At 36.1% G+C, this 20,136-nt stretch overlaps 1 protein-coding gene across 1 annotated transcript in view; it reads left to right on the forward strand.

Annotated features, from left to right (window-relative positions):
- Window positions 1-20,136, forward strand: part of XPO4 (exportin 4) — a 79,311-nt gene that overhangs the window by 50,319 nt on the left and 8,856 nt on the right. Inside the window, exons 10-22 of the mRNA XM_058045483.1 lie at window positions 3,111-3,287; window positions 5,146-5,288; window positions 5,405-5,550; window positions 6,842-7,019; window positions 8,348-8,507; window positions 10,079-10,248; window positions 11,201-11,375; window positions 12,441-12,734; window positions 13,646-13,826; window positions 15,083-15,201; window positions 16,104-16,234; window positions 17,001-17,118; window positions 18,352-18,444. Of these exons, the coding sequence (XP_057901466.1) occupies window positions 3,111-3,287; window positions 5,146-5,288; window positions 5,405-5,550; window positions 6,842-7,019; window positions 8,348-8,507; window positions 10,079-10,248; window positions 11,201-11,375; window positions 12,441-12,734; window positions 13,646-13,826; window positions 15,083-15,201; window positions 16,104-16,234; window positions 17,001-17,118; window positions 18,352-18,444 (2,085 nt within the window). The remainder of the gene's footprint in view (window positions 1-3,110; window positions 3,288-5,145; window positions 5,289-5,404; window positions 5,551-6,841; window positions 7,020-8,347; window positions 8,508-10,078; window positions 10,249-11,200; window positions 11,376-12,440; window positions 12,735-13,645; window positions 13,827-15,082; window positions 15,202-16,103; window positions 16,235-17,000; window positions 17,119-18,351; window positions 18,445-20,136) is intronic.

Consider the following 20,136-nt stretch of genomic DNA (forward strand, 5'->3'; position numbering starts at 1 on the left):
ATGAACATATGGACAGACTGAAACTTAAGTGCTGCCTAGAGTTCTGAGTAAGGAGTTTCTGATTTAAGTGAGTGTAGCCGTTAAGATCTGTTGTTAACATCAAACATCTTAAGCTGTTGAGATCATACCTTCATTGCTGACACAATTCAAATGGTGTTTGTGCATACAAATCTAGCACAGGAATTAAAGGGATTTTTTTCTTTGAAACTTTGGTTGCAACATTAAAGAGCAGTTGGAATCACCCAAGTGTTCTGCTCCTTAAAGTTGCATTAAAAATAAAAACTACCAAGGCCACATAGTTTAAGGAAAATAACGTAAGAATTAAAGTAAATAATCTTGCACTTCAACTATATTTATGTGCAGTGGCTACAGATTTAAAATGAGACTATCAAGATACTAAAAAAGATTTCCCCACTATCATGAGAAAGGCTGATTTTCTTTGTTTTGACAGTTTGGTGTAGTGACAGAATGAGTTTGAAAATAGTTATAGAAGTATTTGGTTACAAAGTTGATGGATGTGGTTCTTTACCAGAGAGTGCAGGTGTATTAATTAGCATTCATTGCAGAGCATTAGATCATGTCTTTGCTGCAAAGTTAAAATTCATTATATTTGGCCCAGTGCTCACTTAAACTTTTCATTTTTTCATTTCTTAATCAGAAAATCAGTGTTTAAATTTAAAATCTAAAATAAAGCTCCTTTGCAAACTTCACTGGTCAAAATTTGTGTGCTTTTGAGATTTTCTAGTAGAATATTGAATACTTATTCCAGTGTTCATCAGTACATTTAGAAATGCTCCTGAAGCCTTTATAAGATTCTTCAAAACCATAGACAGCTATCCTTTAAATTCAAAGGAACTAAAGGGATGTTGTTTCTTCAGTTAGCACCTTGTTACTTGAGAAATGGAATATGCAATCATGTTTAATGAAAATAGTGCTCAACAAGATGCCATTTAAAACAATCTCTCAGCAACAGCTTACACTAGATTGTACCACTCTCTGGTGCAATAATACCATGTGCTGTGCCTATAGAAGTACTACTTTGCATCCCTGAAAACAATCTTTTGGCTTAGGAATGTCCTGGCCATGGCTAATGTGTTCTCCAAGTTTCTTTTAGAATGCATGTAGTGATGCTTTCTGTGAGCTCATGTGCTGTTAGTGAAGAGTATGAACAGGATGTTGGATAAAAAGTCCAATAAAAATGTCATCAAAGGCTTGTTTTTCTCAAAACCAATATTAATGTACTGTTCTTGTTTCATGATACTTTTTCAAATATCATGTGGTAGCAGAGATCATTCTGAATTTGGTCCCCTCTGCTGTACTTCCAGCTCTTTGCAGCTTGTTGTTGCTGAACAAACTTCAAAGTGTTTCTACTTAAAGGGTCAGCAAACTAGGAAGGAAGAAGGACCAAATTTCTTTTTATTTCACAGATAGGAAATTCAGAGGAATTAAGCATCTTTGCTTTACTTTTACTGGGTTTGTCTTGCTTCTCTTGAAGATCTGAGTTTTAATCCATCAGAATGATTCAGCTCCCAGTCTACAGCATGGCACTTTGCCTGTATGACATCTTTAGTAGCCCTGCAGTAGCTAATCTGAAATAAGAATTGGGATGTTTTAGTAAGGTTTCTTCAGGACCAGATTGGTTCAATGTGGATAAAATCTTTCTACTGTTTGGGCATTTATTTTATGGATGCACTTATTAGTCCTAGATTTCTTATGAGAATATCTCTAAGTGTAGAAATAATTTTTCTTCATGGCAATAACTTCTTTATTACCTTTTCAAAAAAATGAATTGGCTATATTTAATGGTATTTTGTTCTTCATAAAAACATGTCTGTTTAATTGTTAATACTCTCAATTATTAAAAAATATTAAAAATCATATATGTAAGTTATAGATGTAAATATATTACATACATGTCACAATACTTCAGGACTAAATGACTATCATTAAATTTTTGTGTCTTTAGCTAAGTTTTCAAAAGGTATGTTGGGGTGTCTTTCCTAAATTTATGATTTAAATTAGCGTTGAATTTTGCCTCTCTACTTGTCACCTTCAGGTTTTGTTTTCACAATTGCGTCAGTATGTCCCATATTTTAACTTCTGCAAATATGACAACTTTGCAGTTACAAAAGGATGCTGTGAAGCTATCTTGGAATGCTTCCAATGTGATATCAGTTTTTCCTCTTAATCAGTCATCCAGCCTGTGTTTTCTTTTCCTTGCCTGTTCATTCAGCCATGTTTGTGTCTTCACTGGAAGTCAGGAATTCTTGTGTCTGGAGCATAATTAAGACCTTAATATCCATTGTACTAACCATCGCTATCTCAGGGTAACGTCCATGAGCCATCCTGTTGGTTAAAACTTGAGAAGATAACATCTTAGTAAGATGTTTATCTGTACAGTCACATTGAAGTTTTTTGAAGTTGGATGTATTTACAAACATTCAATTTTGCATCAAAACAAAAAGTTGAAAGTTAAATTAAAAATACTTTTTAAAAGAAATGGCCACTTTGGCTAATGCTTTTTGGATTCTTTCATTTGCCTGCAGCTCTGGACTTTGTTTTTGAGAGAAGTTATTTCCTTTGGCAACTTATGTGCTATGTAGAAGCACATGAATAATTAAAAAGAAGAAGTATCTGTTGAAATGCACTGAGTAATTAAAGCTGCAGGCTTATTCTGTTCTAATTCATTGGGTTTTGGTTTGTTCATAGAATGAGAAGTTGGGTTTCATCATCAAAACTGGCTACCTGTAATAAGGTTTCTTGAACACTTATAATCTTGCAGTGATTTCCCCTGGAATCATTGTTTTTCCTCTCTATTTCAGAGATAGTGGAATACCTATAAATCTATATGCAACATCAGATGAAGAGAAATAGCTAAACACATTGACAGGTTTTTAAAGCCTAGCAGTCATGAAAGCTGCAGTTACCTCTTCGATGCTTTGCTTCAGTTCATTTTGATATTTTCTTAGCTATCCTTAGATACTATTTTTTTTTGTTTGTTTTAACCATAGAAGAACATCTGTAAAATAATGTTAAATATAGGTATGTTTCTATAGGTTTAGCTATTTAGTAATAAGATTTTTTATTTGTTTATTCTTCATCTCTTGCAGCTTGACAAAGATGACATGGTATATATGGAGGCATATGATAAGTTACTGGAATCTTGGCTTACTTTGGTCCAAGATGACAAACATTTCCATAAAGGTTTCTTTACCCAACATGCTGTTCAAGTCTTTAATTCCTACATTCAGTGCCATCTAGCTGCTCCTGATGGCACAAGGAATTTGGTAAGCCTTCACATTAGTAGTTTTGGATGATAACATACAGTAACTGGCCCGTGTCTTTTAGTGTCTGTGTATTCCTTAGCTCAAGGCAGCTAGTATAGAATTGCCACTTATGATTTCAGAAATGAAAAAAAATGCTGAACTTGTTACTCAGTTGTGATTTCCCAGTTCATTTCTCTCATTCTGGAGGGAAGCTAAAGTAATGTAAAGTTGGAAATCACTTAAAAAAAAAAAAAGGAAGAAAAGTAAACCTGTAACTCAAATCAATGTGTATCTTGTTCTTTCCAAGGATACAGTGACTAAATTTTTGACCTTCCTTCTGAATTAGAATTTTAGTTAAAATTCTCAGTGAAATTTGGGCCCTTTTTTATGATTGTTGCCTCCCATGCACTATCTTCAAAATATAACTGACATGCATAAATATCTGAAAAAAAATGTAGACTGACTGCACTCAAAATGGAAGAAACTTGGAATATGTGTTCTTTTTGGATAAAATAAATTCCTAGTTGAGTTTTTGAACAGTTGACTGTCTAGAGAAAATTTACAAGTATAACAAGTATCTCTTGAACCATTGAAAAAGAAAGATGATTTGTCCATTTGCCAGTAATCTGGATCTTACTAAAATAGATTCCTATACCAATAGTTGGATGTGAATGTTGGATGAATTAGTTATTGCACAGATTCAATTCAATAACTGTATAAAATCTCTCTTTAATTTGAAGCTGTGCAAAGATCTCAGAGGTACCTCATTCTGAAAAGCACTATGTAAAACAATTCTGCTATCTCAATATGTAACAGATGGTAATAACAGTGCCAAAACTGAGAGAAATATTTCACAAGAGAGCTTTGAATTCATATCAGGCGCTCTTGACATAACTTGTGTACACAGGTTGATTCATGTCATTCTGTGAGATAAGTCATTTATCCCATGGGTAACCTTTAAAAGCCACAGCTGGCATTTTAGAATGCTTCTTGTTCTATATCAAAGCAGCAACAGGAACTTTCAGTGTCTGCTTTGAGAGCAGAGGCTCACCCTTCAATAAGCAGCTGCAGCTTTGAAGTTGCCAATAGAGAATGATTTGCTGGGTTACATAAAGAAAAGATGAATTAAAAGCACTTTGCATAAGGAGTGGATTCAGTTTTCCAGGGCCTCTATAGAAACAAAGCTGACTGATGGCTTTCTCCGCCTCCTGTATTTTACTTAGTTACTTGAATAAATTTTATGATTAATAGATAAGGAAGGAACACTTTTAATATTTATAATTGGTTTCTGCATATCATGGTTCATCTCTTCAAGGAATAAGATCTGTTTATAATTTAAATAGTTTTATAATGCAACCAAGATAAGCTTTGAGAAATTGAACAGTGCAGCTCCTGCATCAGCAAGAAATAAAACTGAGATCATCAAGATTATTAGTCTGCTGTTTTCTGAGTTTATAGCATTTACTTTTAATGTACTTTTTAAAAAATTTAGTGGTACTTTTTAAACTACTATTTCCTCTCAAACAGTAGATTAGGGAAAAACTTTAATGAAAGGGCTAACATTCATTTAATCATGAAAAATACTGCCTATTATGTGATTTATGTAAGATCTCAGACAACTGAGAACTATTTAAATGTTAGCAAATTAACTGAATGTGGCATTTTGGTAATGAGTTTGTGAAACGCTAATTTAAAAACAATATGAACCCATGTGACTCTTTTTAAACTCCACTGCGTCTAATTTAGAATAATTCTGTTGTTCATAAGTGCAAATTGTCTTGCAAGAAAGAGCCAAAATAATGCAAAAAATTATGGCGATAATGAATTTAACAAGTATGACTTTAACTGGTTGCTTCTGATTTTGTTGAAATAACCAAAGACTGCCAATGGTGTGGCCTCTCGGGAAGAAGAAGAAATAAGTGAGCTGCAGGAAGATGACAGAGACCAGTTCTGTGACCAGTTGGCCAGCGTAGGCATGCTGGGGAGGATTGCTGCAGAGCACTGCATACCTCTTCTCACAAGGTAAGTACAAAAAAAATTAGTCACAAATGCAAATCAATAAAGCAGTCACATAGGAAAAACCTAGCTTTGCCAAAACAGTTTAAAAACAGTAAAGCTACTTTGTTTTTTGTCCACAGTTTGTTAGAAGACCGAGTGACAAGGCTCCATGGACAGTTGCAAAGACATCAGCAGCAGTTACTTGCCTCACCAGCATCAGGTTCAATTGACAATAAAGTGCTTGATGACCTGTATGAGGATATTCATTGGCTTATTTTAGTCACAGGTTAGTGAACAGCTTTAAATAGTACTTATTCTGGTAGTTTTATTGCAGCTGGAACACCCCAGAGAAAAAAAAATCCCTGTGTATCAACTACTCTCCATTGACTATACATTTTATCCCTTACAATGATTTCATCTTGTATACAGGACTTGCAAAGTCCTTGTTTTACTATCATCTGCCTTGAATAACAGGAATATTATCTCTAATGATTACCTCATGTAAAGGTTCCATCAATGTCTGTTGGAAATTTCTGCAACTAATTTTGTTATAGATGTTTGAGTTGTGTTATCTTCAACTTATTCAAGAAATTAGTCTCCTCATGGTATCAGTGGCTGGGAGCACGTGACTTTATAAGGGAACCAACATAAAGTCAGGGTAATGGTGACAGCGAATCATGTAAGTTCTAGACTTTCTCCGTGTTGATGATCCATGACCCGCTATTTTGTTAAGTTTCAGGGAATTTAGAGCCTCTTGAATTTAGAGCCTTTTTGGGTTTGATTTTTAGATGATGAAATTTTACTTAAGTTCGAAAATGTAGTAACAACTAAATCTGTACTCTGCTTGGAGAAATGTATAATGTATGAAATATTTGTGGGACGTTTTTTAAGATCTGGTGTTTCAGTTGCTCTCAGATGTTGACATGAATGTGTTTATAATATTTTTGTTTATAATAATTTTATAATATTTATTTATAATATTTGTTTATAATAATTGAGTTTGTAGCTCACAGATGGTTTTGAGATCAGATATTGAAAACTGCAATTAAAGCTGGAATTAATATTATCTAGATGCCAGAGTATTGTATGAAAACCCATGCTTCAACTGATCTGAAGTTGCTAGGCAAGGAAAACTGTGTTACAGCACAGGAAAGACTCTCACAGATTTGAGATGTTAGCAAAACTGAAGTCCCAAATGATATGGACTCAGCACAGAAGTTGTAAAACAAGACTTTTTTTGCCACATAGCAGAGGAAGAAAAAAAAAGACAACAAAATGTTGGTTTGTCCCTCCCCCAAGTAGATGAATTGACTGTAGTGCTTTTACATGAAGCAAAACTTTTTTTATTGGTTTTTAAATTGGTGGTTTCTTTTTCCAGTCTTGGTTTCTTGTCACTTGAGGTTTTTTCCTACTGAATGGCTTTAAGGATTCTAATTAACTTGCATGCATTTAAGCAGTATTAGTCAGGGTCTGTACAAACATTTGATTGTGGTGTGATGTCTGAAGTTAAGCCTGAAGAAAGCTATAAGTTAACCTAGGGTAGAAAGTTGTGATCACTCTTTCTTTTTTAATGTAAGGCTACCTCTTGGCTAATGATACTCAGGGAGAGACTCCGCTAATACCTCCAGAAGTGATGGAATATTCCATTAAACATTCAGCTGAGGTTGACATCAATACAACACTTCAGATTCTGGGATCTCCAGGAGAAAAGGCCTCTTCCATCCCAGGGTACAACAGAACTGATTCTGTAATTAGGTAAGGATGCATCTTGTACTATTAATTGTGTTAAATGCTTTTTCAGAGAAAAAAAAAACCCTAGAATGTTTAGTTGACGTCTGTGAATGTGAAAAGTAAGCAATATGTAAACACTGAACATTGAAAAAGGAAAGATTGACCTAATAGTCCTTACAAGCATCATAAGCCAAAGTCTTGGGAATTTACAGAAATGTTTTTTGTATTTGTACTGAAAACCCATCTTTGATCTATTTTTTTACAGAAAATCCCTAAAATTACTGAAGTAAAAAAAGTTGGCAGATCAAAATCTTTACATAATATATATTCTAAAATTCTTCAGCACATATACAGCTTAAGCAAATGCTTTCCAGAACATCAGTGAGCTTCTCTACTTTGAATATGAGTTACTGCCCAAGCTTGGCAGTAGCAGCAAAATTGATCCTCAGAGCATGAGGAATTGTTGTCAGTTATGTACAGACATCACTGTCAGCCTATAAAAGAAGCAGGAGAGATTTCCCTTCTCCTTTTGCAAGAAGGCTGATGCTCACAAAGGACTCCTCAATTTGGATCATCACACTTCAGAAGATTGCATTCCACTCTTAAATTGACATGGAGGAGTCTTCACCTAAGATTAGTTGTTGCCTTCATTAAATGTTTTCTTCTGGGAAGAAGGTAGAAAAAGTGGACCTTCATTAGCAATGATGTATGTGCCTAGTGTTTAGAAGGTTGAACACTGCTCACTTTTGCTATTGGCCACTTCAAGAAGTCACCACCAAACAGGATTTCTTGATGCAGTGTTTCAGTGGTGGGAATAAAACCAGATCAGAATAAGGAGAGATTTGAAGCCCTTTATGAATAACTCTGAAATGTCTTCAAGAAATAGTCCGCTGTCAGCTCCTAAATTTCTTATGCACAATCACATTCTTACAACATCGAATTGGCGTACTACAAGAGCTAGAGTTTAATGTAGTTTTATGGACTGATTGTATTAATGCAATCACCTCATGATTTACTACTTCAGACTGTTTCCCAGCAGTAATGAACAAGAGAAAAATAACTGGTCATTTCTGTATTTGTTTTTTAGTATGCGTCACCCTGCAATCACTGCACAATTAGAACCCTTTATTAAACTTCATAGTGCAAGGAACTTTTTGGAGGATATTTGCTCTAGTCTCTCTCTCACTGTGCATTTCAAAACCAATAAATTCGTGTGCTTTTTACTTGATGAGAGTTGAAGTGCTTTGTATTATCCCGATCCTTCTGTCATATTTTGTGAAAAATGAAAGTGGTTTTGGTAGTTGCATTGCTTCTCCAAAAACCACTCTGTGCATTGTATTTTAAATCTGCAGGTTGTTATCTGCTATTTTAAGAGTGTCAGAAGTAGAATCTAGAGCAATAAGGGCAAATCTCACACACCTCCTGAGCCCCCAGATGGGCAAAGATATTGTATGGTTCCTCAAGCGCTGGGCAAAAACTTACCTCCTAGTAGATGAAAAGTTGTATGATCAGGTAAGGATATAACTTCTATGAATTTATTTGTGAGTATTAGCAATAATATCATCCTGTGAATATAGATGTCAGTGTAGCTATTTAAAAGTGCAATTTAAAATTATTTTTAATGTTATATGGGTTGTGATTTATTTTGGAAATTGTTTGAAATTTGATGTTTTCTTTCATTTGCTAATTAGAAATTTAGCTTTTTGTGGGACTCTTGCACGTTTTGCTGTAAATGTGATTTTTTTTTTATAGCCATTGTCATATCAGAATAATATAGTACTCCTGGGCTGCACAGTGAGTAAAACTCACTGCAGTGATGTTATAAATCATGACTGTCCATCAGATTTTACATTTCATCTCTAATACAGTGATTGCTCTTGATCGTGATTCTGACTTAGATATTTAACACCATGACAAGGTAGTATACATTAGCTAATGTCATGCTACTTTCTCTCCTCATTGTATATATCATGGTTTCAACAGTGTGTATTTTTGTAAAGGGCAACTTCTTACTGTGCTTGGACAGCACTAATCATGATTAGAACTTGATCCTGATTTTGCTTATTGAACTAACTGTAATCCAGCTAGCTCACAGAGGCCCCCCATCCTGAGGAGGTCCTGTTGGCTCTAATTTTTGAGAAGTCTTCTCCTCCTCCCCTTTATTTCCACTATTGAAGCAACTAAGAATACTAACGCTTCAGGGGGCCTCTCCTTAACAGTAATAGGTATCACACAGACTTGTAAATATTTGGAGTCATACTATTCAGCTCATACATATAGCACAGCTAAGAATTCATAAAGGTACCGGTTGGGCAAGATCCATGTAAAAAACAATGTGAAGAAACAAAACAGAGTGTCTAGGAAATGCGCACATGTAGTTTGTGTTGACATGTGAAAGTGATTGAAACTTCTATTTAAAGCTTATGCTCAGCCATGTATATGAGTTCTTAAAGGTAGAAATGTTAGTGGTGTGCTAACAGGAAGCTCCTGCACAATTACTACAAAGTCTTTGGATTTCACTCTTGAGAACCTTTCTTTGAAGGTAGGAGAACAGGCAGTTTCAAGGAAGCATATTTTAATGTGCCAGGACCAGAGTGTGACATGTTTCCTAAAAGATGTATAGATCGAAGGAACCATCTGCCGAAAGCAGATGCAGATAAATTGAGGTGAAAATTAATTTTTACAAGTTTCTATATAGATCAAGAATTAGTAATAATTTTTACCTCTGAGTTTTGAGGAATTATGTCTTAAATTCATGGAAACACTTTTGGGAGGTGATTTTGGGATCTTATAATTATTAAAGCTTTTGAACTTTCACTGGCCTTAAAAGCTAGACATGCTCAAGCCTTTTTTGTAAGGACGTTGAAACTTTTCTTTGTTTTAGCTGTTGTGCTTAAAATCACAAGATAAATTTGGCAAAGATTTTTCTCTTACAGGTATTCTTTGCCTTTGTCTATGTAACATTTGTGTCATTTAAGTAGAAAAGAAGTGACAGCCTGAAAAGAATTTGCTTACAATGATTGCCATACACTTTTGGGTTCTGGCTTCTGTAAAACTCACTCATTTTAATGCTTTTCTTATAGATAAGTCTGCCATTTAGTACAGCATTTGGTGCTGATACAGAGGGTTCCCAGTGGATTGTGGGTTACCTTTTAGAAAAAGTGATCAGTAACCTGGCAGTGTGGAGTTCAGAGCAGGACCTTGCAAATGATACTGTACAACTGCTAGTAACATTAGTGGAAAGGAGAGAGCGGTAAGTTGCTATACCTCTGGAAGTCAAAAAGTTTCTTTTGCTTCCTTTAAAGTTTTTTGGCCACAGTAATCCAGATATAGGGCACTTCATATTCATGCCTCTGTAAATTACTTTAGTAACATACTATAACTACAAAAAATCACCACAAACTTGTCTGACAAGCTGAGGAGTGAGACCTGTATTTGACAAAACATCACCTAATTTTTATTACTGTTTAGAAGTGCACTCTCCTTCCCTACTTTTGTGTCTCACTCTTAAACAGTGAGAAAGGAAAACTCTCCTGGTCTCCACTCTTATTGCAAGGATTTTTATGTTGCTGTTAATTTTTTTTTGATTAGGAGTTCAGGTACTGGCTAAGCCAGTATGAAATCTGTTTGTAAATCTAAATTATTTTTTTTTAAATACAGGATTTTGTGGATTCAGTCAATTTTCAATACGTTTTCTTTGATATTGCAAACTGTGAAGCAGGAAGTTGTTGAATGCTTTATTTATGTCAATTGACATGCAATTATACATGCAATCATACATTCACGGTCTACTGAAAGACTGTTCAAAGTATGAGAATTTAAAATGCTTGAGGATTTTTCTTTTTAAAAAAATTAAACCCCACAGGAGCTAGTTTTGAAATAAATTGCTTATTTTATTATGAAGTAATGAGACTAAGCTTTTAATCCATGCAATATGTCCATTAACTCTTGTGTGTGTATGTGTGTAAAACTAAAGAACTTCCCTGCTTTTCTCCTGTATGGATTGATTTATTTTCAGAGTATATACTTTAGAAATCTGAGAGCTGAGGCATTAGTAAGATGAAAATCAAAGGGCAATTTAACCTCAGAATAAAGGAATTAAAAAAATATAGCAACAAAAAATTCTGGCAACTGCTAGAAACCTGATGTACTCTGTTAATACAATTTTGTGAAGTCTTTAATGAATTTTTTTTCCCCTCTTTTAGGGCAAACTTAGTTATTCAGTGTGAAAACTGGTGGAATTTAGCTAAACAGTTTGCAAGGCGAAGCCCTCCTCTTCACTATTTGTCTAGTTCTGTGCAGAGAACACTAATGAAAGCTTTAGTTCTAGGAGGTTTTGCTCATATGGATACAGAAACAAAGCAACAATACTGGACAGAGGTAAGCTATTTTGATGCTTCTATTGCCTCCATATAAGCCAGTTTGTTTAGGGAGTTTTATAGTGACACAAAATCAATTTGTATAACATATTTTGATATTTAATACTGAAGATTTTTAAATTATTCTCTGTTTGATGGTCAATACTTGTATCTCTTGTCTCTAAATTGTATCTAAAATATCCCAACCCAAAATAAACCACTAATAATTGAAGTATTTGTGAGACAGACAGTAGAGCAATGTGTTTGAAAAAGACTAATAGGGAAGATTAAAAATTTCCCTTGCACTGGGACATTTCTTCCTTTCATTTTAATTTTATGGTGTTATGATTTATTCTGTTCTCACTTAATGATAATGACAGTAAGTAAAAAGCTGATGTGGAACATAATGAAGAGTCTTGACCAGCTCTTTGTACCCTGGCACCATTAAAGCTCAGATATTTAATACCAGAAAGGCTGATGCTAGAAAGTAGCTGAAATGGTATCAGGAAGCACCATTTGACTTTGTGAAGCATTGACCTTCTGATAAAAACATGCTTTTATTGGCAGATCCCAGAATTAGAGATGTAAGGTAAAACTGCAATGCAGTGGAAGTAATTGGGAAAAAAATCAACTATTTTTGTGGAAGTTTCTAAATTGAAAATGACAAAAGTGCTTTTGCTATTGAGAATCTTAATGTGGCAAAGATAACTGTGAGCATTAATCTTAATGGTTTCATTAATAAGCTGTAACAATTTTTTCCACTCATGCTGAATTTGAAGGGAATAAAATGCTTTGAGCCAGAGAAAGTAATTGTCATTTGTTTAAACACTACAAAATTAGCTAAAATATTCATGGAGGTGCTCATTTTGACACCTGCCTGCAGGTCATGATGGACAGTGAGAGGCACTACTCACTACCACTTCTGCTTGCATTAATGTGACAGATAATGACATAACTGAGCCATTGGAACCTGGAAGTGATTGCTTTTGGCATGGCAGTACAAGGAGCAGTTTGCTAAGTGATTTAAACCTCATATCTCATGTAATAGTATGCTCATCCTAATGTGACTTTTCTGGAAAATTTCAAGGTTCTTCAGCCACTTCAGCAGCGATTCTTGAATGTGATAAACCAGGAAAACTTTCAGCAGATCTGCCAGGAGGAGGAAGTGAAGCAGGAAATCACTGCTACATTAGAAGCACTCTGTGGCATTGCTGAGGCTACCCAGATTGATAACGTAGCAATTCTCTTCAATTTCCTAATGGACTTCCTTAATAATTGCATTGGATTAATGGAAATATACAAAAACACACCAGAGACTGTTAATCTCATAATAGAAGTCTTTGTTGAAGTTGCACATAAACAAATTTGCTATCTTGGAGAGGTAAATTCAGCCAGGAGGGGGAGGAGGGGGGCAGAGTGTGTGTGCATGCTTGTAAATGTGTATACAGTGCTAGTCCTTAAACAAAATAAAATGTAGTGATTTTTATAGAGAGAAAGACTATATAGACATATCTGTTAAAGGATTCCCTTGTTTTAAAACATACACTTGCAAAGATTAAAAGCAGGACATTTAGACTGGGTTTTTTACCCATAAATTTAACCACAGTTCATCACTGGTCTAACTCTATGCATGAGTGGCAGAAGAAGACAGACTATGTTGTGTACTTTTTTATAACAATATCAAACTTCTCTGAAGTCTAGTCCAGGAGAATTGCAGCAGTATTCTATGTGGCAAATACTTACCACAGAGACACTGCTTTAGTCTTAGGCATGGCATTAATAGATCCCAAGAAGTTAACAGTTAAAATTGTGAGTTTGTGCATTGCACTTGCATCTTGCAGTTAGCACTGTTGGCTAATTTTGTTTTCAAATTTGGAAGAGTTCCTGCCCATTCCAAACTGGGTATACACAAACAGTACACTGTTTGTGGCTCTAAATTTCTATATTTTAAAGTGTGTCCCAGGGGATTTTGTTGGTAATCTAGTTTGTGAGATTAGTGAGATATGTCAGTCTGTCCCAAACCAGTCTTGTCTGGATTTTTGTTAAAACTGAGGAATTCAGAAAATTAATCTTTTGCTTTTTCAATCAGTATCACATCAATATATGGCTGTAAGTGTTCTTATTGTCTAGGGTGGCTGTTTCCTTGATGATTTTGTGTACAATTGGTACAAAAGTGATCATACACTGAAATTAAAATCTTGAAGTGTTGTCTACCAAATAATGCCATCTTAAAACAAGATGTTTAGCTTTAAGCATGTGGATGTTTTCTTATTATGTAACATTGTTTTATAGGCCAAAGCCATGAACTTGTATGAGGCCTGCCTAACTCTGCTCCAGGTATATTCCAAGAATAATCTAGGTCGACAACGGATAGATGTTACAGCAGAAGAAGACCAGTATCAGGATCTCCTTCTTATTATGGAGCTTCTCACCAATCTTCTATCAAAGGAATTCATAGATTTCAGTGATACAGGTATTAAGGAATTGACAACTGATGAACTACATGTTGTTTTGTAAACTGTAAGAAGCATTCTGGGGCTTGTGTTCGGTCCATGTAAAGTAAAAGCTGGAAGTTTAGGCTTGACTAGGTCAGGATATGGAAATTGCTATTTTAAGTAGCAAAGAAGGATTTGTCACTATATTCTAACACCTAAAATTATTATTGCTGTCATAGAATAAATTATGGATGTATGAAACAGCTTGAAATCTGAATGTTGCAAGTCTGAATATGTTGTACCAGCAGTTTTATAACAAAAAGCGCATAGAGAAGTAGTAAAGTAGCTCAAGAGAGCAGATGGGTGGTCTTAGTACAGGATTCAACTTTTGTGAAATGTTGAGTCATTAAAATTCCATCATTGAGGGTCTTCTGTATTCCTCTTTCACAGAACATACCTTATGGTTTGTGGGTGTACTTAAGGGTTCCTTCTTGTATTCCAACCCGTTACTTTCATTTAAAATTGCAGTTCTTGAAAATTGCATTTGCATGGTTCATATCTCACCATGTTCTATACACTTTGCACAAATAACAAGCCAGGCAGATTCAGTTTGATACCAAGCAGGTTTTGATATTCATTGCTTTTCTGAGGTATATGTTGAAAGAGAGAATCTTGTACTCTGAAATGCAGTACATAATTTTTTTTCATCATGCATGCACAACATGAATACAGAAGCAGATTTAGACTTTGTCCATTGAATGGACAACCCAGTGCTTTGTAAAGTATTTGCTTGGAAATCTGGATGTTAGTTGTGTGGAAAACACTTACCATGAAACAAAGTAATATGAATAAATGCAATGTCCAGAGATCAAATCTGTTGAGAATTTTCTACATACTGCTGCTGACTCAATGCAGGAATTATAAAAGTAAGGTCATTGCCAGTTGATGGGAAATGTAGGCCTTAACTTTATGTGTGCAGGCATGAAGCAGCTACACTAGAAACCAATGCAATATTCTGTAATGGAAGGGAGCCCTCAGTATCTGAAGTGTTCTGGTTTAGCATGCCATCTGGTACAAGTGATTATGAAATGCTTAGTCCCAATGAATATAAATATAGAGTGATGTGACAGCCTCCACTCACTAAGTTTCTATTTTAATACAGTGCCTCACAATTTTATTTGGAGAGAGGGGACTAGTCCTATTTTTAAAAATGTCTGTATTATAAAGAAATGGGACTGTTCCTTCAATATGTTTAATCTTCCTTTTATACAAAATATTTTTTTCTTTTCTGTAGATGAAGTATTTAGAGGACATGAGCCTGGGCAAGTTACAAATAGATCTGTATCAGCAGCAGATGTTGTCTTATATGGGGTTAATCTAGTTCTGCCTCTAATGTCACAAGATCTGCTGAAGGTAAGTATATTTTTTACACAGAGCTGCTAGAATACGAAAGCTTTGTAGTAATGAATTCCCCAGAATTTGTTCCTCTGTGCATTCCACCTGAGTTTTCTAGACTTCATAAATGTAAATAACTGTTCCATAGTTCTAAATACTCTTTGAAAACAAATACTGTAAGCTGAGAAAATGTATATCTGAAGGTTCTAAGCAAAACTTTACTTCTAAAAGCAAGTCTTTGCAGATCAGCAGCCAAACCTGAAATGTGGCTTATGGAGTCCTTTGTTTAATAGTGTCAGAAATGTGACAAGAAGCATAAATAGTGATAGAGGTTAAAAGTAACTATTAATTTCCACAATACAGATGGCTGTCGATCATAGGCATGAGCAGCTTGCCAGTAGAACAGTAAAATATGAAACAACGGGATAGCAGCATTTCATTGCTGCACTGTGTTCATGTTTTACTTGGAAGCAGGGCAACACTTCAGGAGGGTGTCTCAGCTGTCCCCTCTCCACATGCTTTCTCATCCAGTAGCTCCTGCTGAGCACAAGATCCACATCCATTTTAGATCAGACCAAAGTGAGGGATCTACCCTGGGAGCCCCTCAACTGTGCTCCAAATGCTCACAAGGCTTTTACGCCACAGGATTAGATTTGTCTGTGTCCAAAATAAAACTCCTTTAATTTGTGTAGAGCAGATGCCAGACTGCCACCATCTACTGTTTATCTTTAGGAATCATCTTTTATTGTACCACAGTGTTTGTATTTATATAAAGTTGTGGCTATTCTAATGACTCAAGTTTCCTGCTAAAATTCTTTTCTTCAGTGCACATCATCAGTATTGTCTCTTTGTACAGTTGAAAATTATGCCAAAACAGTTACGTGATTGAATCTAAAAATAACATGCTTTTCTTTTGACAGTTTCCATCTCTGTGTAATCAATATTATAAATTAATCACTTTCATATGTGAGATATTCCCTGAGAAGATTCCACAACTTCCAGAGGACCTCTTTAAGAGCCTAATGTACTCACTGGAGTTAGGGATGTCATCGTATCCTTTATAGCTCTTGGGAATGTTTTTTTAAAAAAATCTAAGTTGCTTTTATAAGGACCTGTTAAATATATCTTTTTTTTTTTCTTTTTCCCATCAATATCTGCATGTATAATTATATATCAGTAATTGACTCTGCTCTCTGGGGATGGAGAGTTTCACTGTAGTGTCCACTGAGATTCCAGCATTAGCTGAATTGCCTCCGACTTGTGGTGCTTGGGCGCAGCCTTTAAGTAGCTTAGCATGTAAGTTTTTTCTGGCAGCCATTCCTGCCTCCTCCATTACTTCATTTCAGAGTGTGTAACTTCATAAGCCTTCAGCTGGTATCCCAAAGCCATTCCTGAATTAGTCTCTCAGCTGGTAATATAAAACATTGCTGTTGTTCTACTGGGCTGGCTCCAGAGCATTTCCTGTCAGGGTGCCAATGGGCTCTCCCTCTCATAATGGGAGTACCATTTTTACTAATCTGTGGCACGTGTCAGAAACAGATGAGCTTGACCATAAGGGACTCTTTCTGAAAATGTTATGTCAGAGAGGGTTATGTTACCTTAGGGCATGTAGCTAATAAAAAAAGTAATGAAGCTGGAATCCTTTCCCCACGCTTTTTTCTAGCATTTTTTTAATTTGATTTTTTAATTAGCAGCTTTGTAGTGAAGAGAAGCCTTGAAACATACAAGTATTTCAGATATTTTCTAGTGTCACAACTGGGTAGTTTGACCACCATTTAATTGAAATTTGACTTCAATTCTTTAACATCCATTATCAGAATGAGCTCAGAGGTTTGCCAGCTCTGTCTGGAGGCTGTAACACCATTAGCAGAACAGTGTGCAAAATCACAAGAAACAGATTCAACTCTTTTTCTAGCAACAAGGCACTTTCTTAAGGTAAGGCATCTATTTTTCTTGTTACTTTGGTTTTTTGCATAAAAGTAGCATCCAGAGGCCAAACAGTGATCATATCCAGATTAATCAGGATAATACATATAGTAAGAAACAGCCTGTTACCTAGAAAAAAAAAAAAAGTGTCAGTTTAAGAAGAAAGAGGGCATGAAGAACTGAAGGTTCCAGACTAGAGTCTAGACAAAAGAGGATGGAGGTGTAGAGGGAATTAATCTATTATTGCCAGTAAACAAAAGACCTGAGTCTCTCAGAATGGAATTTTTATATCCATGCTCTGCACTTGAGATTGACAGTTTTAGCAGTTCCTGGTGAAGCTGTGAACAGAAGGCTTCCAGAATTCTGTGAACTGGAGGCTGGGTAGAGTACTGAAAGAAGAGGCATGAAAAAGAGCATAGCCGGGAACTAGAAAGGAAATGCTGTCAGTTATTCAGTGTATCTAATGAATTATGCATTTTCTTAATTCAGTGTCACGTTCAGTACTTTACTTTTAGGACCATCCACTTTAATGAATTTTGGAGTGATCTGGTAGCAACTGGGTTCCTACTAAGTAGCAACAAAGTAATTGTGAAATCTGTGTGCTTGTCTTCTGATTTTGAATAGGTTTCAGTTTTACTTAAGACATCTTTTCTTACCAAACTGGCTGGGATTTCTGAGGATTCTCATTAAATGCTTTCATCAGACAAGCTGAGAGAATGAAAAATTAGTATAATTTTGTCATTATGTATCTTCTAAGTTAACATAGTTTCATTCCTTATTACTGAGTTTCCACTTAAAATTATAATAATCCTCTTTACTAATCTCTTCCCTGTTTGACTTTCTGTGAGCTATAGGAGTCTCCAAAACTTGAGGAAAGGTTCTGTATTTTATTCTGGAAGAGCAAAGGCTTTTTTCATTATTTTTTCTGGTATATCTGAAGCTTTTGGAGAAAAATACAAGTGATGTCATGTTTCTCTGAAGAACAGTTGATATAAATCAACAACAGGTTCCAGTGGTTTGAGATGTGAATTTATGCTGTTAAACTGAGACTGGGCTTCTAAAGTTCTGGTACCTAAATCCAAAAATAAAAAATGGGGACAACAAAGCAAACAACAACCTTGGATGTTTGTAATAAATGTTCATTGTTATTATCAGAAGTGAAGATGAGCTTCAGCAGCAAATGTTGATGAAGTGGAAAGTTAAGTTTACACTTACACAACTGCTTCTGTTTTTTGATTTCAGATGGTTTTTGATATGCTGGTACTTCAGAAGCACAATACAGAAATGACAACTGCAGCAGGTGAAGCATTCTACACATTAGTGTGTTTGCACCAGGTATGGTATTCAGACACACCCTGAAAAGAAGTCGTTTGTTAAAGGAGAGTGGTTATTACTTGTGCACCTGAGAAATCACGGAGTCATTTGGGTTGAAAGGGGGCATCCTCAGGAGGTCAGCCTGTTTTAGCTGCAGGTCTTTGCATTTGTCCTTGCTGAGTTTCACGATTCTCTGTCAGCTCACTGCTCCAGTCTGAGTGTCTTTAAATGTCAGTCCTGCCCTTGAATGCAATGGCTGCACTTGCCAGTTTGGTTTCATCCCCAGACCTGAGAAGAGTGTATTTCCCCTCCTCCTCCAGGTCACTGATTAAAATATTTAACAGGACAAGGTCCAGATGAGAGCTCTCACCCAGTAAGACAATAAAATCCTACCTTGGTTGCAAGGGTGCAGTACACAGCTGCTGAAGACCTTCTTACCTTAGGTATCCACTGCACTTGTCTTAGCCGTTGATGTAAGTCATTTTGTCTAAGAAGACAGGTTGGTAAAGCATGATTTACCTGGGTAAATCCACACTAGATGTTCTCAGAACCACAGAATATGCTGAGTTGGAAGGGACCCATGAGGATCATTGAGTCCAACTCCTCGGCCTGCACAGGACCATCTCAAAGAATCACACCATGTGCCTGAGTGCATTGTCCAAACACTTCTTGAACTCTGCCAGGCTGGTGCTGTGACCACTCCCTGGGGAGCCTGTTCCAGTGCCCAAACACCCTCTGGGTGAAGAACCTTTTCCTAATACCCAACATAAACTTCCCCTGATGCAACTTCAGGCCACTCCCTTGGATCTTTTGACTTTCACATGCCCAGAAATAACTTCCAGGAGTACTTGCTTCATGATTTTCTTAATAATTTGAAGATGATAGATAGCAGCCAGTAATGAATGACATGAGCCAGCTTTCTGATCCCTTGGACAGATTGTCAGGTCTTATGAGCTTGCATGCACCAAGATTTCTCAAGAGATCTCTGGGTTGTTCCTCTTTGCTATGCACAGTTCGTCTCCTCCTTGGACTCTGTCTCTCACAAAGGTCTGGTAAAACCTGTCAGTGAAGACCAAGGCAAAAGAAAGCATTGATTATTTCAGCCTTACCTCTTGTCTACTATCATTAAATCATCTATTCCATTCAGCAATAGAATGCATATTTTCCCTTTTCCTTCTTTTACTCTTAAAGTACTGGTAGAAGCTGCTTTTGTTGTCTTTGCTGTCCTTTGCTAAATTCAGCTTTAGCTGAACTTTATTTTTCTGTCATTGTTCTTGTCCGGACAGTGTTTCTGCTGTCTTCCTTTCTAGCTCAACCTGCTTCTATTTCCTGCATGTGTTGCCCTTGTGCTGGAGTTCAGTCATTAAGTCCCTGCTTAGCTGAATCAGTGGCCTTATTGTTTTCCTCTGTATCCGTTCTTGTGCTTGGAAGAGGTTGTCCTAAGGACCTGTCAGCTCTCTTGACCTCTTTTTGTCTTCAGAGTTCACTCCCACAGGATCCCACCTACCAGTCTTGAAGAAGGTGACATCTGGTCTCATGACATCCAGGTGACATCCAGGTCCTGTGCTTGTCTGCCCTCTTTCCTCCCTTTCCTCGGAATCTTTAACTCCACTATTTAATGATAACTGAAAGCTGGCATTAATTACTACATCCATGACCAGCTCTTACTAGCTGTGAATAGCAGATGCAAAGTCACACCCCTGAGTAGCCCAT

Source organism: Melospiza georgiana, chromosome 2 (genome assembly GCF_028018845.1).
Source record: "Melospiza georgiana isolate bMelGeo1 chromosome 2, bMelGeo1.pri, whole genome shotgun sequence".
Classification (NCBI taxonomy): domain Eukaryota; kingdom Metazoa; phylum Chordata; class Aves; order Passeriformes; family Passerellidae; genus Melospiza; species Melospiza georgiana.